General features: G+C 40.4%; 1 protein-coding gene across 4 annotated transcripts in view; it reads left to right on the forward strand.

The window, feature by feature from the left end:
• Nucleotides 1–22,927, forward strand: part of UBE2H (ubiquitin conjugating enzyme E2 H) — a 108,344-nt gene that overhangs the window by 33,688 nt on the left and 51,729 nt on the right. For 2 of the 4 annotated variants that reach the window (XM_028129024.2, XM_028129029.2), the window contains exons 1-2: nt 7,467–7,623; nt 7,996–8,050. The exons of the other annotated variants lie outside the window; for them this stretch is intronic. In XM_028129024.2, coding sequence (XP_027984825.1) covers nt 7,596–7,623; nt 7,996–8,050 — 83 coding nt within the window. In that variant the 5' untranslated portion in view covers nt 7,467–7,595. Of the gene's footprint in view, nt 1–7,466; nt 7,624–7,995; nt 8,051–22,927 lie in introns of those variants that run through there. 4 annotated transcript variants of the gene reach the window in all.

The following is a 22,927-nucleotide window of genomic DNA, read 5'->3' on the forward strand; positions in this document are numbered from 1 at the left end:
TTCAAACCTGAGTCAGTTCGAAGTGAAAGCCTGTGTTCTTTCCACTGAGTGTATCATATTACCTCTTAGAGGACATTACTGTAATATCTGATTTACTAGGATCTTTTTATTTCTTGTGTTGGCTGCCATCAGTTTATAGAGGGGTTTGTTTAAAAACTTCATTTGTGAGATGGTGGTTTGGAACTCAGAATGCATAGTCTGCTAGCAATGGGTGCTGTACCTGGTTGTGGTTCCGAGGCCATACCCCATTGTGACAGTTGATTGACTTCCCCTTCTTATGCTTGTGATACCAACCTGGGTTCTAAGACCTGCCTCCAGTTCCAGAGAAACAGATATGTGTTCCTAATGTTTCCAGATTCCATTTGTCCCTTTACAAATGTTGTTTCCCTTGGTGTAGGTAGCAAACTATGAAGTATGGGGTTGAGGGTGAGTACGAAGCCTCTGAGGTCAGACCTGGTTCAGAGTGTGGCTGTACCAGTGTTACCTGTTCTCCTACCTACTGTCTATTAGATGACCTGAGATGAGACTATTAACCTTTCTAAGACTCAGTTTCCTCATCTAAAATGAAGGGATGCCCCTATGGGTTATTATAGGACTTTGAATGGCACAAACAATGATCAGATACTCAGCATGGTATCTGGACATGGTAGATGTTCAGGAAACAATGGCAGTAATGATGGAGATGGTGATTTATTCTGCTTTGTGGTCCATCTTCTAATTATATGCTGTAAATGTTTATATACTTTAAAATCTTAACTTTAACTGTAAGTTCATTTGTTTTGTTGAACAAAATTTTTAACGGTTGAGCATACATTTTGATGAGTGGCTTTGATATTAAATCAACAACTTTCATGAGCCTTTTAAGTTCTTGTTGCATTTAACATAATGTACTTTTTGTTTCTCAGATGGAGAAACTGAGGTAGGAAGCAGGGATGAGCCAAATAGTAAAATTTTTGGCTTTGTGGATCATATACTCAATGCTGCTATTGTAATACAGAAGCAGCCACCAACAAGTATGTAAGTGGATGGGCTTGGCATGGTCCAATAAAACTTTATTTACAAAACAGGCCATGGGCTATAGTTTGTGGACCCATAGACTAACGGAACATACTTAATTCTGTCTCATCATAAAATCCTACATTGTCCTACAATCTCTCTGTAGGTTGATGTAGATTTATTAAAGGGTTTTCCCATGGGGCTTTATCCTCAGTTTTCACATAGCACATTGTTTGCTATAAATTGGTTCATATATACACACCTTTAGTTATTTCCCAACTCTAGATTAGTATAGCGCTTGCCTTCCAAACTCTTCTCCAAGAATATCTCAACAGGTTCCTAAAACTTTAATAAGTTTCATACTGATTTCATTGCAATATCCTCCAAAATCAGAATATAGTCTGTGTGTGTGTGTGTGTGTGTGTGTGTGTGTGTGTGTGTATTTGCTCATCTGTTACCCAAGTGGGAAACCTGAGGTCTTTTTAACTCCTCCTTCATCCTGTTAATTCTGCCCCCTTGATTGTTACTCTTCCCCTTCTCTTCATCCTTGCCACCAGGGCTTTATTCAGGCCCTCATGCTCTACCTGGACTGTTGTAGCAAAACATCTCACAGCTTCAGGGCTCCCTGTATCTAGGCTGTCTCTTTGTTGCTATCCTGTTTTTAGTACATCTGATCATGCCACTTCCTGCTTAAAACCCCTTGTTCCTCAGTGCCTGTGGTTTCAAGCCGAACTTTGGCTTAAGAGTCAATTCGATAGAGAAGGTGAAGGTCTGAACTGTGGTGCTGCACCCACTCCTGCAGTACACCAGCCTTCCCTTGCACTTCTGGCCTTAGAACTTGCATTTATTCTTCAGTATTTACCTCCAGCTTTGCATCTACCTCAAAGCCTTCTTTGTACCTCTCTCCACATCTCTACATTTGCCTTAGATGTTTTTCTTTTCTTCTGCATGCTTTAATAATAGCACTCTTTGTTTTTCCTTCAGATAAGCAGTTAGTTACCACTCTGTAATCTATTGTGTGCTTGTGGTCCAACTCCCACCTCTTTCAAGCTGTTCCTTGGAGGATAAATCCTGTATCTTCTATACCTTTGTCCCCAACTCCAAAACTGTACATTGTACATCTGGGCTTGGACATTTTGAAGAAGGGTAAATATTTAGTAATAAAGAGTTGGGGCCACATGTACAATTTTTTTTTTTCATTTTGGGGGTGTGTTCTTATTTCTACTTTCTCAGGGGGAATTAAAAGCCAAAGGAAAATGGCAAAAAAAGAAAAGACCCTTGCTCAGCCAGAGTTGAGCGCTGTTCTGTGCATCAGAGCGCTGTTCTGTTGCCAGTTTGATTCCTGATCAGAGTACATGCCTGGGTTGCGGGTTTGATCCCCAGTTGGGGCATGTATGGAAGGCAGTTTACCCATGTTTCTTTCTCCTTTCCATTCTCTAACCATGTGCTTGGGTGAGTTTTATCAGATGGTGGGGAGGGGAAGGGAGAAAGAAAAGACCCTTGGGCTAGGGTCTGTGGTACAAAGATGGCCTGGGGCTTATAATTACCCCTGTAGGCTCTTCATGGCCTGGCAGCTCACACCCTAGAGCAGTGGTTCTTCATTTGGAGTGCAGATCAGAAACTCATGGAGTGTTTCCTCAAAGTATACATGTCTAATGAATACCTACCACCCCCTTCTCCCCACCTAGTTATCATTAGGGCAGGGGATGTCAATACCATAGTGATACTTATTTCTCTCACTTGACATTCTCTCCCTGCTTCTTATATCTCAGAGTTCTTCATGAATATTCTCCTTAAATCTTCTTAGTTCCTTTCCACTGAGAGAGGGGCTCTCGGTGCAATGAAGTTCAGATGATGAACATGTTAGCATCTCATTTTAGAACTCCAAATGCATTTACATTTTCTAGTAGAAACATTGGTATAGATGAGGATTAATATGCCAAAGTAAAATGGTGTACCTCAGATACGAGTTAAATTGGCTTTTATTTTTGATAAATTACATTCTGAGTTGTAAGTAATGGAGTTAAGAACTTTTGAAACAAAACTTAAGTCTGTTAAGGACTCATGGAATCACTGTAGAGAATAACATTCTATATCTCTTACTGCATCCCCCTTCTATACCCTGATTTACATTTACAGATGGAGACTCAGGGGCTCCATGTAGGCATCCTTTCTTGGGAGGAACCCCAGGGTGTTCCTGGAAGGTGGATTGGAAAGTGGTGTAAATTTTTTTGGTTCACATTACAAGGAGGCGCATGTTTCTCTGCAGCTGAATCAGTTATTCGATGTCATAGTTATACGTACACTTGACCGGTTTTGGGCCTATGCAGGTAGTTAGCCGGAGTCTCTAAAGAAGAAACCTCTTTATTCTTAACTGACTGCTTAGTAATCTGCATAACAAATGAGCCGTTTTACTTCAGAGATGTGAAATGGGCATCTATAAATGAATAGTTTTTGAAACTAAAGTTGTTAACACAAAGTTCATTTTTTCACAGTAGGGTTTCACCAGGAATCCTCTTTACTATATTGAAATGCACTAGTTTGCAATAGGAAAGCATATTCCAATAATAGGCCCATGCAATTAGCCTTTATTATAACGGAATAAATGCTGGAATTTTTTTGTGCGTTATCTTTATCAATTGGTGTTAGTCCCAGGGAAACCACATAATAGCTAGAAAACCTTGATTGAGAGACAAACAAAGGTTTCTGTCTTACTCATAGGCATCCTTTTGTTCTTGAATTTAATAAAATGTTAGTCTCTTAAATCTTACTTTTTTGGTAACCATCATCTGATGGTAAGATTAAGGAATGGTACTTAATTTTATTAACCAAATGAAATAGTACCTAATCACGCACTTCCTTCCTGCCACCCCCCCCTTCTCTTACTAATAAAATATCTGCAAAAAAAACAAACAAAAAAAACACACACCAAAAAACGTATTTCAGAACTGTTATTATTTTGCATTAGAAGAAAATGTCGAGGGGCTCTGACTTTAGTGCCAAATTCATACCGTGATAGAAATGACATAATGGTATGCTGGTGAATATTGAACAGCTGCCCTGAGGCGGGGGGAGGGGGTAAAGCCCTGATTTGTGGCATTTGCTGATTTCTGAGATGTAGAAACCCCACCATGGCTGGTTTCAGACTACCAAGGTGATGCCACTGAACTTGTAGTTGGGAAGAAATGCATATAACCAGCTGGTTAATTCACACTGCTGAATTAAAACCTCAGCTGTCAAATGTTCAGAATTTTATAGCCTATATATTTTTTCAGCCTGTATTTTTAATACTTACCTCATTCCTGTTTTGTTGTTGTTTTAATTGGCCATTCTGGTGTATAATTTACATACAATAAAATTCAACAATTTTAAGCATATAATTTGATAAGTTTTAACAGATGCATGTCCCACCACAATCATGATATACCCTATTACCTCTTCTACACAGTTGCCAGATTAATTTTTCTAACATCTTGTTTTGCATCCACCTATATAAAACCATCACTGGCTACATGGTCTTTATCGTATAAAGCCTGGTCCTCTGCTGTCTTGCCTCTTGCCTGCTCTTCTGGCCGTATGGACTGTCTGCCTGCCTACATAAATTTCTTATTAAAAACACACACAAAAACACCAAAAAAACACTGGTTCCTAGCACAGATCCTACATGTATGTCTTTGCTTATGTCTGTACCCTGCCTGCAGTATTCCTGTCACCTCATATTTCTTCTTGTTTTGACTGTCTTGCCTTTCCTTAAGAATCTAGTTCGAACCCCATTTTCTTCTTATACAATTCAGTCTTTAGTAATAATTTCCTCATGCGACCTATTGTACTACTATTTGGCATTTAACTTTGCAACTTGTAAATGGTTCTTGATGACAATAAACTTTTCAGTGGCTCTTCCAACTCATGATAGTGTAGGAGAGAATAGTATTGCTATAATATAGACCTCTTAGAGGATAAAGGTTTGGTTTGTCTCAGAATAATGTCTCTCAAAACCAGTGTTAGTCATTAAAATACCCATTGGAACTTTTATCTCTGTCTTGGAATTCAACCAAAAGTGGTTAGTATCATGGACTTTGAACTCTTGGCAAGATTAAACATTTAAAGTAGTCCCAAAAGAAAATTCTTTGTTCCTTTCAACCAGTTTTATTTTACTTTTTGAAGTACTAATAAGAAGTCAGGGTGTACCTCATTGATTTCCTTCCTGTCCCAGGAAAGCCATATTATGGTATTCTGAAAGAACTTCTGTGTCTTTTTTCGGTAACTTTACTATTAGCAAATAGTTTTTCTTTTTATTTTGAAACTTGGTACTTTCTCTGTAAAAAAACATTGCACATGTACTTGTTGAAACCTGGTAGTGAACAGTAACTCAACAAATATTTAGAACAGGTTTAGATGCCTGTCTCTATTTCACAGTCTGCCTTGCAAGGTTCCTCTTCTGTCCTTTAAATAATGGGTTTACTCACGTCCCACAGTTGGTCCTCATCTCTTGTTAATTGAAACACTTTTCTTCTCTGATTTCATCTATTGCCTGAACACAATTGTCTCAAAAATTAAGATTTCACATCTCTCTTTTTTATTAAAATATATATTTTATTGATTTTTTACAGAGAGGAAGGGAGAGGGATAGAGAGTTAGAAACATCGATGAGAGAGAAACATCGACCAGCTGCCTCCTGCACACCCCCTACTGGGGATGTGCCCGCAACCAAGGTACATGCCCTTGACCGGAATCGAACCTGGGACCTTTCAGTCCACAGGCCGACGCTCTCTTCACTGAGCCAAACCGATTTTGGCTCACATCTCTTTTTTAAAAAAATATTTTTATTCATTTCAGAGAGGAAGGGAGAGGGAGAGAAAGATAGAAACATCAATGATGAGAGAGAATCATTGATCGGCTGCCTCCTGCACACCCCCTACTGGGGATCAAGCTTGCAACCCAGGTATGTGCCCTCGACTGGAATCGAACCCAGGACCCTTCAGTCTGCAGGCCGATGCTCAATCCATTGAGCCACACCGGGTAGGACAAGATTTCACATCTCTTGAGTTTCAGCCTTGGATGGCCAAATGAGTACTGGACATTTCCACTTAGCTGCTCTTCACAGACTGCACATTTACCGTGACCTAAGTAGGACCTTTCTGTATCTTACACCTCTTATTGTACTGTTCTCTTGCTGAATAATATTGCCATCCCCAAATAACTTGAACCTAAAACCTTGGAATCATCTTTGGCTTGTTCTTGTTCCCTTACTTTCTCGGTCAGATCCACCTCAGATTTTCTTTTTTTGTTGTTGTTAATCCTCACCTGAGGATATTTTTCCATTGATTTTTAGAGTAGAAGGGAGAGGGAGAGACACAGAGAGAAACATCGATGTGAGAGAGACTCATCGACTAGTTGCCTCCCACATGCACCCTGACCAGGGCCAGGGATGGAGCCTGCAACTGAGGTACGTGCCCTTGACCTGAATCAAACCTGGACCCTTCTGTCCAAGGGCTGATGTTCTATCCACTGAGCCAAACTGGCTAGGGCTCAAATTTTCTTTTTTCAGTGGATTTTGTTTGTTTGTTTTTAAGAGAGACAGACACACACACATCAACTTGTTGTTTCATTTATTTTAATGCATTCATTGTTTGCTTCTTGTATGTGCTCAGATCAGGGATCGAATCCACAACCTTGGTGTATCCGGACTATACCTAAGCTACCTGTCTAGGGCTCCACCTCAAATATTTTTAATTCTTTTTCCTTGTCTCTGTTTGAAATCAGGCTAACGTCATCTTTGTTGGGAGGGGGATTCTCCCCCACCCCAAATATTCAATTAGTGAACTCTGAGCAGGTCTACTTCCCTGGCCTCATATTAGCCAAGCTTATGCATCTGAAAGGTAAAATTGGAAAGCCAGTATGCAATTTTCAGTGTGTACCAGTATGTTATCTCCTAGACCAGTGGTTCTCAACCTTTCTAATGCCGCGACCCTTTAATACAGTTCCTCATGTTGTGGTGACCCCCAACCATAAAATTATTTTCGTTGCTACTTCATAACTGTAATTTTGCTACTGTTAATATATCGTAATGTAAATATCTGTGTTTTCCGATGGTTTTAGGCTCTACAGCAGCGGTTCGCGACCCACAAGTTGAGAACTGCTAGCAAGGTCGCCTAATACCATCGGCCAGACCTACAAAGAAACAGACAATAGGCTGAAGTAGAGAATATTTGTGGAATATGTTGGGGTGTATACTTCAGATGACTAGCAAGAAAGTGACATTTAAGACCATAAAGGGCCCGGCTGGTGTGGTTCAGTGGTTGAGCATCGACCTATGAATCAGGAGCTCATGGTTCGATGACTGGTCAGGGCACATGCCTGGGTTGCAGGCTTAATCCCCAGTTGGGGGTGTGCAAGAGGCAGCCGATCAATGACTCATCATTGATGTTTATATTTTTCTTTCCCTCTCTCTTCCTCTCTGAAATAAAAAGACACACTGTCAAGGATAAGAAGAAGCAAGCTATCTGTAGGAAGAGGGAGGTGAGGACGAGCCTGAAGTAGCCATTGCAAAGGCCCTACGGAGGACAAGAGCTTGTTGTGCTTTAGGAAATGAAAGACCAATGTGGCTGGAAAGTCAGGAAGAATGTGGTATGAATATACTGTTTCAGTATATTGTGGGCTCACATAAGTTAGATTAGACAACTATTGATACAGTGATTCGTGTAGGTTAGATTTGTTTGGAACTAGTACTTGGTTATCTGTTAGAATTAGTGATTGTAAATGTTTATTTTGCATATTCCTTTCTGGAAAGTTAATTTTCACAAATAATGACTGAAAAAAACCCTTCGAATTTTAGTCTTATGTGCAGCATATCCTACAATTGGCCAGATACTCTTAGGAAGTTTCTTTCTGTGCCTGCATTTCTATCCCTGGGGAACTTATAATAAAGACAGATAAGCCATCTGTATCATATTGAGAATTTTCACTGACTGACCATAGTTATTTTCTGCATCAATGCAGTATCGTCATCTGAAAACCAATTCAAGATAAGCACAGCAGAGTCATTTAAACTTGTGTGAGTACTATATTTGAATTACGTGTGTAATTTGATTGGTGTGTTAACTTGAAAATTTTTGGGGGGAGGTTTCTGTAAGTGCAAGGCCTCTCTCCTTCCCTTATCACAAACTTGTTTTGTGTCTTTCACTACACCAGATTATATATGCATTCTTGGGCTTAATGGGAAGCAGAATATTTTGAAAGACCATGAGTAGTAGCTCTACTACTCACCAACAATCTTACCTTGGAAAGTGGCACAGCCCGACCATCTTTATAGTGGAAAAAGTGTCTGCACAGTAGGGTTGTTGAGAGGTTTAAATGAAGTAACATATGTAAGACACTAACATCTCTTGGTAGAGGCTTGGTAAATATTTGGCATTTGGCCGAAACCCATTTGGCTCAGTGGATAGAGCGTCGATCTGCAGACTGAAGGGTCCCAGGTTCGATTCCAGTCAAGGGCATGTACCCTGGTTGCCGGCACATCCCCAGTAGGGGGTGTGCAGGAGGCAGCTGATCGATGTTTCTCTCTCATCGATGTTTCTGACTCTATCCCTCTCCCTTCCTCTCTGTAAAAAATCAATAAAATATATTAAAAAATATATATATATATTTGGCATTTGTTAATCTTCAACTCCCCTCTGGGGTAAATATGATTATCTCCACTTTTGTAAATGTGAGGAAAGAGGCAAGACTTGGAGAAAGTGTCACTTGCTGTAGGTTGGTGCTTCTCAAACTTTAATGTGGCCCGGCGGATGTGGCTTGGTGGTTGAGTGTTGATCTATGAACCAGGAGGTCACCTTTGATTCCCAGTCAGGGCACATGCCCGAGTTTGGGTTTGATCCCCAGTAGGGGGTGTGCAGGAAGCAGCCAATTAATGATTATCTCTCATCACCGATGTTTCTATCTCTTGCTCCTCCCTTTCTGAAATCAATAAAAAGTATACTTAAAAAAACACACAAAAACCTGAATGTGCATGTTAGTCACCAGGGGATCCTAATTAGTCCGGAATGGGTCAGTTTCTGTTCACCACCTTGAATAGCGAGGTCCTAGGCTACTTATCTAGGAAGTGGTGGAACCGGGCCTCAAACCCAGCTTTGCTGAGTGCAGAGCCTTCCACCATTCTGTGGATCCTCCTTAACTCTCACCAGTGGAACAAGGGTTTTATTGGGGGACCTGTAAGTTGTTTATTTAATAATCCCTTAGACTAGTAAGAACCTGAAGTTGTATTTCATTCATTCAGTCAGTATTACTTAGAATCTTTTTAGAGTAGATAAAACATGAGGGAATATTACTTAATGTCTTATCATCTTACATTTTTTTTAAAAAATATGTTTATTGAGGTATTATATGTGTACATATCTTACTATTACCCCCCCACCCCACACCCACACATGCCCTCCCCCCCCCAGAGTTTTGCGTCTATTGTTTATGCTTATATTCATCTTACATTTTAATGTCCCATATTCTTCTTATCTACCCCACTGCCAACCTGCTGCTCTTCCTTCCTTCCCTTTTATTTTTGTGGGAACAATGTCATTTACCAGGTCAGAAACATCAGATGTTCTTGAGTTCTCTCTCTCCATCACGTACAATTAGTCATGAAGTTCTTTCAGTTCTTAGAAATCTTGAAATGTAGCTTCTTCTCCAGCCTCTGCTGCCCCCAGCTGTTCCCTGTCCTTGTTCTGGCCTTTCTCCAGCCATTGTCTCCCTGACATCCTCTGCATTCTCTCTGTGGTTAATCTTCAGGACAAGTTTGAGTATACTACACACCTCTCCAACAGCTCTGTGATCTAGAAGCAGGAGTGGTGAAACGTTTTTCTGCCAAGGGCCATTTGGGTATTAATAACATCATTTGGGGGCCATACATAATTATCAACTTAAAAATTAGCTGTCTTTATTTGGTCAAACATTTAATTAACTCATTCCTAATGACTTGGCAGGACCAGACCAAATGATTTCACAGCGCCTTAAGTGGCCCCTGGGCCGGACTCTCCCCACTCCTGATATAGAGTGTAGCGTGGGTAGTAAGAGCACATGCTTGAACTAGACTGCCTGTGTTCCAACCCTAGCTCTACAACACAGGCTGTGTGAGCCTGGGTAGATTACTTAACCTGTCTTTGTAATAATAACTTGTCTCCTTGGGCTCTTGTGAGGGTTATGAGTTAGTAAAAAGGCTTAGAGTAGTGCCCAGCACATTGTAAATGCTAAAAGGGCTAGCTGTGGTTAATATTTGTGACTAAAAAGGGGAAGTAGTAATTTAAAGAATTGGGAAGGGGCTGTGCCAGCATAGAAGTTGGGCTAAATGCCAGCTTTGGAACAAGTTATAGGTTAATAATCCCCTCATTAGCAATTGCTAACATCAGTATAAGAATGAGCATATCTATACTAATAATCTATACTAATAAAAGGGTAATATGCTAATTAGAGCGGACATCCTTACAGATGTCCTTCCGGACAAAGCTGCAGCTGCTCCCTGAGGCTTAGGCAAGCCACAGATGGCGGCTGCTGCTGTTGCTGCTGCTGCGAGGGCCGGCCCGAGGCTCAGGCAAGCCGCGGTGGCTGCGAGGGCCAAGGCTCAGGCAGCTGGCGCCAGCAGTGGCAGCAGCAGAGGCCAGGTGGGGGCGTTGCCTTCCCCTGATCGCCGGGTCGCCTCCTGTAGAGGGAGGCCAGAGGCAGTAGCAGGGAGGGGGTGATGGGGGCACGTACCTTCCCCTGATTGGCTGATGGCTCCTCGCAGTCAGTAGGACATTCCCTGAGGGCTCCCAGACTGTGAGAGGGGGCAGGCCGGGCTGAGGGGACACACCCCCCGCCCCGGTGCATGAATTTTCGTGCACTGGGCCTCTAGTTAAAGATAAAAAGTCACATGTACTTAATTTGTCTCAAGATTGAAGAGATGTAATTTCAATTTTGTAAGTTATTAACTAAGGTAGATTAAACTAACATGTACCCTGTTAAATCTGAGATGCTGTTTTTGGTGTATTAATAATAGCAAATACTGAGCCTTTCTTAATCCTGTGATGTATTTACTATTACTCGCTTTTTACACTAAGGAAAACCAAGATACACAGAGATTAAATGACCTGCCCAAGACCATTATGACAAGTAAATGATGAAGCTGAGATTGAATCTAATGAATAGCCCACTCTGTAACCACTGGAATTCTGATCTTATTATATTGCAGAATTTTTATTGAAAAGAGCCCTCTTTCTTTGGCATTGGGGGAGCTTTGTAACCTGGTGATTTTGTGAAAATGAGTGGCAAGAAGGTTAGTTGGGTATTAGGACTTATTTGCTGTCTTCTCTCAATCTCCTAAATGTGACTCTTCAGTCCTGGATTTTGCCATGTAGATAATGCTGATGTTTAATATTTTCTATTTATTTTAAAGTGGTGTTAGTGGTTCCTTTTAACAGAAAAATTGTGGATTACTCATGGGCAGATTTCAGTCAGGTATTGATCCCTGTCTGGTTTCCTTTTGTGAACTAGCATGTTCATGAGTCACTTTCCTTTGTCATCTAGCCAGCATGTGCTTAGGAAATGCATGCTACCTGATCCAGCCCAGGAGTAAGAAAGATATATTTGCGAGAGAAAACATTCAAATGTTCATCTTGACATGTTTAAGCATGTTGAGGCAGTTCTATCAGAGTTAAGGGACAGATTAATGATAGATACATTGGTTTCTTGTTTGCTTAGTTTTTTTTTTTAAAGGCAGTGATTATTTCCTTAGAAAAAGAAAAAAACTTAATGATATAATAATATATGGCTCGGCAGTGAATAATATTTACATGGTCATTGATACCATAATCTCTGAATATCAATTTGACCAACAGTGGTGATATAACTATATTCCATGGCTAGGGAGAGGGAATGTGGGGGTAAGGTGAAAATCCTGACTTCCATAATGAAAAAGTTATTTGATAATATTTGTAACTAGAAAATCAAATAATATATAAGAATGTTCTTTAGTTATATGGAAGGTAAATACCATTTTAATATGTTTGAATTTTTTCTATAAGATCTCCTTGTTTTAAGTAGTCAGGGGTAAACTATGGCTTTTAACTTTTAGTAAATTGGAGACTAACATGTAGTTCTTACAATGTTGAATATCTGTTGTTGAGGGATTCAAATCTGAAAATTGATTATTTTGTATGCTGTAATAACAAAAGTAGTTTGGTATAAGGAGCTATTTAAAGTATTAGGTCTACCCAAGAAATGTTGAGATTTGATTGGCTAGACTTGTCTTTGAGATAGTTAATGGAAGGTGCTGCATATCTAGTGCATTTTTGTTCATAAATCCTGAAGGGTCACCTTCTCATGCAGGTGCTGTGTTAAGAGAGGCAAGAAGGAGAGAGGGTCAACAGAGTGGATCTTTTTCCCTTGGATGACCCAGCTAGGGCTGCAGTTGAATTGGTGAACAGCATGAAAGAACAAGAGACTTGGGCAGTTTGAGGTACAGGTGGCAATTGGGGCAGTGTTTAATGATGAACTTTATTTCACTTTAAAAGCTTTAATACCAGTATTAGAGAGAGAGCGAGGAAAACCCATTGGCTGATATGATGGTGGTTAAAAAGTAACTTAATACAATCTTTTGAAGGACATTTAGGCACTATCAAAATTTGGAATATATCCCTTTGACTCTAAAGTTCTACTTTCAGAAATTGCAAACAGAAACTTGAAAAAGTATAGTAAGAAATGGTACTGGATTTTTCATTGTAACATTGTAATGGCAAAAAACTGACAACAGCCTACCTATTCACTAATGGATGCTTAGTTAAAATTGATAATTGTGTAGGCATTAAAAAGGGGGTGTGACTTAGATCTATAAGTATTGATACAGAAAGATGTCCTCCAAATACTACATGGAGAAAGAATAGTTTACATCTGTGTTTCTGTGGTGATGTGAATGTATCCTATCTAATAAAAGAGTAGTATGCAAATTGACCGTCACTCCAACACACAAAATGGCTGCCCCCACGTGGACACAAGATGGCCTGGAGGGGAGGGCAGTTGTGGGCGATCAGGCTGGCAAGGGAGGGCTGTTAGGGGTGACTGGGCCAGCAGGGGAGGGCAGTTGGGGGGGACCGGGCCTGTAGGGGAGGGCAGTTAGGGGCGACCAGGCTGGCAAGGGAAGGCTGTTAGGGGGGACCAGACCAGCAGGGGAGGGCAGTTAGGGGTGACCGGGCCGGCAGGGGAGGGCTGTTGGGGGGGGACCAGGCCTGCAGGGGAGGGCGGTTGGGGGCAAACAGGCTGGCAGGGGAGCAGTTAGGCGTCAATCAGGCTGGCAGCAGAGTGGTTAGGGGGTGATCAGGCTGGCAGGCAGAAGCAGGTTAGGGGCAATCAGGAAGGCAGGCAGGCGAGCAGTTGGGAGCCAGCACTCCTGGATTGTGAGAGGGATGTCCGATTGCCCGTTTAGGTGGGATCGGGCCTAAACGGGCAGTCAGACATTCCTCGAGGGGTCCCAGATTGGAGAGGGTGCAGGCTGGGCTGAGGGACACCCCTTCTCCCCCACCCCCGCCCCCCCCCCCGCACGAATTTCATGCACCGGGCCTCTAGTTTATGTATAAACATTTCTGTATAAAATACAAACAATGGTAGTATTTAGGCAACACTGTAGTGTCTGGGCAGTGGGACTAGAGGCTAGAGGGTTAGGGGGCGGAAAAGCTGCTTTATCCCTCATTCACAGTTTAAAGCCTAATACTCAGTACTTCACTAGATGAGATTATTTGGTTGTGTTGAAAGGCGTTCCCAGAACTGTGCTCTGCCCTCTGATTTTGGTACCAGAGAACTGTTTGTCTCAGTGGCACCTGAACCTATCAGTCCTACTTGTCCCCATGGTACAAACATGAGAAGGGGAAACCTTATAGTTTTGTCACCTTTTCAATGCCAAATTTTCTTACTATATATACACCCACTGTTGTATGTGTCAGGTTTGTTTTCTCTTTTGCTAAATAACTTTGATTTTTCCCCCACATTGTTTACTTATTCAGGAAGCACCCCTTGTGAGAAACTTGATTTTTTTATTTCCTTCCTGTACTACATAACAATACAATCTTTATTCTCTTGCTGTTTATACATACTTAAATCTCAGACTTCTGTTTAAATTATTAGGCTAGCTTCCATATTATTTACCACTTCCATATCTAATTATACCTGACAACCCATTTCTTACTATGTGGTAATCAATTCTTTTGGTCTTGAGCTAGCAGCCTTACTAGCACAACTGGAAAACGTCCTCTCTCAGCTCTATCACTGTTAACTTGTGTAATGCTTAACATAGCCCCAACCACTCTTCATCCTGTGTCACATTGCACGCCTTGTTCATAGTCTCCTTTCACCTCATATCTCTTGACTCTCCAGGGTCTTCTGATTATTTAATCATATTATAGGGTTATTTTCTTATAATAAGGTGTTGTCTTTAAAAGAAACTTTTTGCCATTTAAAATTTTTATTTCTTTGGCTTATTTTCACTATGAACTTAAAAAAAAAAGCAACATTCCAGTTTTTGTTGAAAGTTTTTATCCCAGTTCTTTCATTCTAATTATTTATAAAGATAATAAACACAGGTATTTTATAATAGCTACTTGAACATATCAAATAGAATATTTGCCTAATAAGTACCTTTTCATATAGTTTTTTAAATACATAATTTTACTCATTTTTTTATTAAAGTACTAGTGACCCAGTGCACGAAATTCATGCATGGGGGTGGGGGGGTGTCCCTTAGCCCGGCCTGCACCCTCTCCAATCTGGGACCCCTCGGGGGATGTCTGACTGCCAATATCCTACAGGGATCGGGCCTAAACTGGCAGTCGGACATCCCTCTCACAATCTGGGACCGCTGGCTCCTAACTGCTCACCTGCCTACCTGCCTGATTGCCCCTAACCACTCTGCCTGCTGGCCTGATTGCCCCCAACTGCACCCCCCCCCCCCACCGCTGGCCTGATCACCCCCAACTGCCCTCCCGCCAACCTGCTTGCCCCCAACTGCCCCCCCACCCGACAGCCTGCTCGCCCCCAACTGCCCACCCTCCTGGCCTGATAGCCCCTATCCGCCTCTGCCTCGGCCCCTGCCACCATAGCTTTGTCCAGAAGGACGTCCGGAAGGTCTCCTGGTCTAATTAGCATATTACCCTATTATTAGTATAGATAGTTGGCTCAGATAATTTTTTCAGCAGAATTTCAAACAAGAAGACACTGCTCTTTTCCTTGTCACTTTAGATAACCTTTTCATCCTTTTGTTTTTCTATACTGTTTATAATTGCTACTGCCTCTCATAAGTCTTCCAAATGGATAATAGAAACTAGGCTCAATAGAATGAAGGCATATTCATTTGTTTTGGAGTGCATAGTTCTCTCTATTTTAGACAGCAATTTAGCATTTTATCCAGTGTATTCATCCATAGTTCGCCTTTTTTCAGTATTAAATCTTGACAGTGATCTTGAACCTTTACGTATTTCTTTGCACAGTTATTGCTTTAAAAAGCCTAAGTCTGCCAAAACCGGTTTGGCTCAGTGGATAGAGCATCAGCCTGTGGACTAAAAGGTCCCGGGTTTGATTCCGGTAAAGGGCGTGTACCTTGGTTTCGGGCACATCCCCAGTGGGGGGCATGCAGGAGGCAGCTGATCAATGTTTCTCTCTCATCGATGTTTCTAATTCTCTATCCTCTCCCTTCCTCTCTGTAAAAAATGAATAAAATATATTTTTAAAAAAAGCTTAAGTCTGTGCTGCTTTCTTTTTTCTCTTATAATTTTTATGAAATCAAAGTTATTAATATTTAACACTTTCTATGTTTAATGAATGTGGAGTAGTAAAGGGAACAGTACCAATATCAGGCGTCTGTCATTCATGTTCTGGACAAGAACTAGGTAGTGAGGAGGCGCTGTGACCAGAGCTTGAGAGCAATGATTTGTAAGGGTAAAGTCAATGTTTGTGCAGTGTGTTATCTTTCCCCCTTATCTTTGAGTTTATAGGCAGTATATTTGAATTTGAAAGAGCTTGCTTTAAGAAATTTTCCTTGAGCCCTGGCCAGTTTTGCTCAGTGGATAGAGCGTCAGCTTGTGGACTGAAGGGTCCAGGGTTCGATTCTGGTCAAGGGCACATGCCCGAGTTGCAGGCTCAACCCCCAGTGGGGGGGCGTGTAGGAGGCAGCTGATCATGATTCTCTCTCATCATTGATGTTTCTATCTCTCCCTCTCCCTTCCTCTCTGAAATCTATAAAAATATTTATAAAAAAAGAAATTTTCCTTGAGATTATTGAAGTCATAAAATTATGATGGGGAATCATTGATCTCTAGAGATACAAGCTCATAGTACAGAGAAAGAAAGGTGAAGAGCCATGGCCTTGGGTTGTGGACCTGGGTCTTTAAGTATTTCCATGACTTTGGGATGTGTTGACAAGAGGATGACAACGTATCTAAGATCCCCTTCTGCTCATTTCTGTGATCCATTGTTTTTCACTCTTCTGTAATCTTCATCTGCTAAATAGGTACCACTGCTTTGTATTTATTAATTTTTTGTGTATCACTTTGCAGTTGTATCCTATCTAATAAAAGAGTAATATGCAAATTGACCATCACTCCAGCACACAAGATGACTGCCCCCATGTGGACACAAGATGGCTGCCACAAGATGGCCAGCAGGGGAGGGCAATTGGGAGGGACCAGGTCTGCAAGGGAGGGTAGTTGTGGGGAATCAGGCCAGCAGGGTAGGGTAGTTGGGAGGGACCAGGCCTGCAAGGGAGGGCAGTTGGGGGCGATTAAGCCTGCAGGGGAGGGCAGTTAGGGGTGACCAGGCCGGCAGAGGAGGGAAGTTGGGGGCGACCGGGCCTGCAGGGAAGGGCAGTTGAGGGGGACCCAGGCCTGCAGGGGAGGGCAGTTAGGGGTGACCAGGCCTGCAGGGGAGGGCAGTTACGGGCAATCAGGCTGGCAGGGGAGCAGTTAGGCATCAATCAGGTTGGCAGGCAGAAGCGGTTAGGGGCCATCAGGAAGGCAGGCAGGCGAGCAGTTGGGAGCCAGCAGTACTGGATTGTAGGCCCGGTAGGATCGGGCCTAAACGGGCAGTCAGACATCCCTCAAGGGGTCCCAGATTAGAGAGGGTGCAGGCTGGGCTGAGGATCATCCCCCACCCCCACCCCGTGCACGAATTTTGTGCACCGGGCCTCTAGTTATATGTCACTTAAAGAGGGCCAAAGAAAATATTTTCTTTAAAATGTCACTGATTACTGTGACTGATTCATGTCCCTTGATTAGAACATCTGTGGGTAAGGATTATTAAACACTTAGCTTAATTCTGTTTTCATTGCGTGACATTGCAATCCACATGTCAGGTGTTAGGGTAAAAACTGGTCCAGTGTATTTAAAATGAATAAAGGTGGCCTGGCCAGCATGGCTCAGTGGTTGAGCATCGACCTATGAACCAGGAGGTCACAGTTCAATTCCCGGTACGGGCACATGCCTGGGTTGTGGGCTCAGTCCCCAGTGTGGGGCATGCAGGAGGCAGCCAATCAATGATTCTCTCTCATCATTGATGTTTCTATCTCTTTCTCCCTCTCCCTTCCTCTCTGAAATCAATAAAGTATAAAACAAATAAATAAATAAATAAAATGTATAAAGGAAGTAAAGTTCTCCAAGATTTTCAGAGAAGAGAAGAACATTGGAAACATGAATACCAAGTGCACTGCATAGGTATTCCATAAAGCCCTATTAAATTTCGCTTAGTAACACTTATGAGAAGCCACTTCATGGTGTGCTTTGTTCTTTGTGGATGGCACAGCAAAAAGCATAGAAGGCACAGCCTAGAAAAGGAGGTCAGAATTTTAAATAGCTGTTTCCATTAGGATTTTGTAGAGGGCCACCTGGCTATTTGCATTTTTTTGTATCATTTGTGGGGAAATTATATGTTGCCTATGACTTTGAAATTTTCAAGTTCAGATGCTGTTGTCATCCTTAAGGTTTTGATTTATTTTTCTTTGGCCTACTATGATTAGGTAGTCTGCCTTTGGAGTGACAGGGTTCCTTCTGTTCACTTCTCTGACATGTGGACAGTGGGTTCATCTACCTCTATACTGAGAACAGAAAAACTGGAAGTTGTGATTAAGTACCTTTTAATGTGGAACTTAATGCCTTCTAAAATTTTTCAAAAAATATTTTTTAAAAGAGTTTTTCTAGATCGTTTGTTTGGATTTTCATTGAGGACTTGATGTGCCTGGAGTGTCTTGTGTCCTGAGAATCTTTTTTCTCTGCAATTCAGAATTATATTCCAAGTTTGCACATTTTAATCTAGAAGTTTGGCTAATAGTTCTTTGACAGTGAGTATCACCTTTTCATAGAAGTACTAGTATAGTCAGATATATACATACAGTTTTCTGATTTTAAAAAAGAAGAAATGGTAGGTATTGGGAATTAAATAAAGGCAAATAATTTATTTTTATTATGAGACTAGAGGCCCAGTGCACTGTTGGGGTCCCTCAGCCTGGCCTGCACCCTCTCGCAATCCGGGACCCCTCGGTTTTGGCCTGATCCCTGCAGGCCAGGCTGAGGGACCTCACCAGTGCATGGTTGAAGGCCAGGGAGGGATCACGGGAGGGCTCCAGGGTTTTGCCCAGTCCCTATGGACAGGACCCCAGCAGCAAGCTAACCTACCGGTTGGAGCATCTGCCCCCTGGTGGTCAGTGCTCATCATAGCGACTGGTTGAACAGTTGAACGGTCACGCATTTAGCATATTAGGCTTTTATTATATAGGATTTTCTAAGTGTACAAATTAAAAGTTAGTTTAATGAATCCCCATCACCCAAATTAAAATTTTGCAATTATTGGTATTTTCTCACGTATCTATTTCTCTTTTTTCTGAAATATATTAGGACATATCTCAGGGGTTTTCTTAAATAACCATAATGCCATTATACTTAAGAAAATAAGCAATTCTTTGGGAAGATGATTTATTTTAAACATACTGTATCTCCTACCTTGGAATCAAGCTATACCAAGGAAATTAAATTAAATTTAAATTGTGAAAATTAAGCTTTTGATTAACCTTTCAAGAGTTAACAGTAGTATATTTTTAATTAGCTAATATACTTTTAATTTATATACATGGATTTATAAATTTTCAGTTAAACGTAAACAAGATTCACTGTTGCTGTGAAATAGCACAGCAGTGATGTTTGTTTATTAAAGATCTATTTCTGTTTTATTGATAGCCTTCTGATTTCTAAATATTTTGAAGTACTTAACTGGAATATGAAGATTTTAGAAAATAGGAATTTTATTTATGTTTTGACTGTATTTCTTTGGTCTCAGGATGGCATCGTTTTACCACATTTTTCTTTGCTTTTCTCTCTCTGTTACTTTTTCTGCCACTGGTTTATCTCTGACAATTTAACTTTGTAAATCTGCTTTATAAAACATTTTTGGGGAGTGGAGTGGGGCTTAGTTTTCCTATAGATCTTGAACACTTCCTTTTCTAAAATCTATTTGAATAAAAGTATTTTTAACTTATGACTCTTAATTTAAAAAAAAAATTTAACCTTATTATTTGGGAATCTGGTTGCAAAATGATTCATCCAGGGAAGAGCTAAGTTACAGTGATGATTTTCTCATTTTAAAAAATAACATTTACTTGGAACTTGCCAGTGTTTATTTTGGTTTCTGACATGGAAGCTTTAAATGAAAGCATAACACTTGAGCAGGGGAATAACTGTTTTCTAAGGTAGTGTGATTTTTGGGTTCCTGGGTGGTAAAGAACATACTTTATGTATAACTAAATTTTGTGACTTATCTATTTAAAAATTTTAAAATATGTACTACTTTTTACCCCTTAGATAATGAGCCTTTAAGTGTTTCGTATATCATAGTAAATTGTCAAAATGTTTTGCTTTACTTCTGGACAATACATACTTATTTTGAAATGGCTATTTTTAAATGTGAAACCTCCTCCAGAGGTTGTTGGCAACTTTAGCTAACTAACTTAGTTGTAAATCTGCAAACGAACAACTAAAACTTACCTACTTTATATTGTTTATTGGAGGATGTCTTTCTTAGAATGTTTATTATTTTTAATCCTCACCTGAGGTTATATTTTTATTGATTTTAAAGAGAGGGAGAGAGAGAGAGAAAACATTGATTGGTTGCTTCTCATATGCACCCCAGTGACTGAACCCTCAATCTAGGTATGTGCCCTGACCAGAAAGTGAACCTGAGACCTTTTGTTGTATGGGAGGATGCTCCAATCAACTGAGCCACATTAGCCAGGGTTACCCTCTTTTTTTTCTTTTTCTGGCAAAATGCAAATTTATTGTCCTCAAACTATAATATTCCAGTCACCTTATGGTTCCCAATTCTTACTATATTTTTAAAAAATCATATTTTATTTTTATTGTTGACATAAAATTCACAAACTTTGGTTATCTGATTTTTATAACCCACCATAGATACATTTTAAGGGATGGTAGCCCAGTGATGGCTCTCAAACTCAGCTAAAGAAGTAAGAGAAACTAGGAAGAAAACTTGCCAATGCCTTCAGCATAACAAGATCAGAAAATTTCTATAGCAGAAAATAAGTTTATACATTATTGGTTCCTAAAGGCATCATTGTATTTTGTAGCACCCTATAACAATTATCATTTGTAATGATGACTCAGCATCAAGAAAGGTTGTTTTCTTAGGATTCTGCTTAAGAATGTAGAAGGGTCCTAGCTGGTGTGACTCAGTTGATTGGAGCATTGTCCCGTACACTGGAAGGTTGTGGGTACAATATCTGGTTAGGGCACATAGCCAGGTTGCTGGTTAAATCCCAGCAACTAATCTAAGTTTCTCTCTCACATCAATGTCTGTCTGTCTGTCTGTCTCTCTCTCTGTCTGTCTCTCTCTCTCTCTCTCCCCCTCCCTCCCTGCCTCCCTCTCCCTCTCTCTCCTCCCCTCCCCCTTTCTCTCCCTCTTCCTCTCTCTAAAATCAATAATAAAAAAAACCACACCTCCGGTATTGTTTTAAAAAAAATAAATAAAAACAATGTGGAAGAAAGTAATATTTTTGATATTGTAAAAATTTTGTTGCTTAGGAAGTTTTAATCATATGGGAATTAATTTAGTCAGAGTTTTGTGTACTTTTACATTAAAAAAATTAATTCCTATTGTGTCAGATGTAGGGTCAGGTACCTTTGTAGATATTTTATTTCCTCACCTTTTTTTAGAGGTTAGGAAACAGGCTGAGTTAGTGGTTTACAAGGTGACTCCTTTTAAATCATGAGTTTTCTGTCTGCTTATTATATTGCCACTTGGTTATACATTTATACTTTAAATTTTAATGTGTTCAAAACTAAATTTAGCATCTTGCATAAAAAACTTGTTCCTTCTGTCCTGTGTTCCACTTTGTTATTAATAGTATCATTTCACCTGTCTGACAAGGCTAAAACTATTCTTAGATTTCAAACTGGCAGCTTCAGATTGTGGCTGTCTTGCATCTTCATTCATGTGTTCATTTTATAAATATTAATTTGTGTGCCTACAATGTGCCAGGACTCTTGGGCTCTGGGAATGTAGCAGTACACAAACCAGACAGTCCTGTAGACTATATAGTCTATTAGATGGTGGGAATGCAGCTGTGCGCTGTTATACATAGGGTGGTCCCAGAAGCTTCACCAAACAGACATTGGAGCACATGTACTTGGTTTACATTCTGAAATTAGGAGATTGACATAGAACTCTAGTTTCTTGGTTCCTCATAAAAATGAGGCATTCTAGCAACACTGGATTTTCTCGGTGGCTGTCCCATGTCTAGTCAGTTTTAGAGACTATAAAGTCGTCTTTTAATCTTCTCCGATCATTCCCGCAGCTGTTACTTTAGTTGAGACCTTAAACATTTCTCTTCTGCTCGTTTGCTTTAATTCTGTTTATCACACCTTCAGCCAGTCTTGTACATATAGCTCGGTTATCTCTGTAAAGCACAGTTATGCACATGCATGGAAATAACAACTGTCTCCCTGTTTGCCTGATAAAATCTGTTTTGGGGCTCTTTATAATCTGGTCTTGACCTACTTTCTAATTCTCCCCATGGTCCACTCATCAAAATGAAAATGCAGTGGTCCCTGTTCTCTGGACCTATCCTGTGCCTTTCTGTCTTTGCTTTAAATGCCTTTCCCCCTCCTCTACATGTCCAGATCACACACTGGTCTTAAGGCCTGTGTCAATCCTTGGCTTCCTTGGCAAACCATTGCTGTCTTTGCCTGCAAGCTGTAAGAAATCTCTTCCTACTCTAAACTCTAGTAGCACTTTATGCAAACTATTTTTTTTTTTTTTTTTTGTATTTACTCCTTAGTGGACAGATCTCATCTTCCCTTGCTAAATTTTAAGCTTCTTGAAGGCAGGTTGTGTTTTAAGAGGAGTTTTTGTTTTCCTTAAGGCACTTATGTGTAGAATATTTAGTAAACCAACTTTAATAGCAATAGTGTGATCTTTTGTGGATTTAATAGATGCTAACTCTGCATAACAGGTTTCTGTTTTTGTAGAAAGCTTAAAATATTTTGAGGGGAAGGATGTAGGGACTAAAACTGCTTGAGCTTACGGCACATGTGTTGTTTTATTAATTGCTCTTCATGTTATATCATTGCTTCTCTCCCAGATCAAGATAAATGCCCTTATTCTTTATTTGTATGTATTTCATCACTGGTAGAAGCCTTTTCCCTCTTTCTGTCTTTTATTCTTTTCCCAATGTCTGTTTTCTCAGTAGCTTTTATTTCTCCTTTGAATGGAATTCCCTGTCCTCCTAATATGACCAACACTAACTTTTAAAAAACTTAAAAAAAAAATTTAAACTTACTCTCAACCAGGAGTCTTTGCTTATTGTACATGACCATTTTTCCTTATAATTTAAACAAAGGCACATACATGTTTAATTATTATTTTT

This window comes from Eptesicus fuscus, chromosome 14, assembly GCF_027574615.1.
Source record: "Eptesicus fuscus isolate TK198812 chromosome 14, DD_ASM_mEF_20220401, whole genome shotgun sequence".
Lineage (NCBI taxonomy): Eukaryota > Metazoa > Chordata > Mammalia > Chiroptera > Vespertilionidae > Eptesicus > Eptesicus fuscus.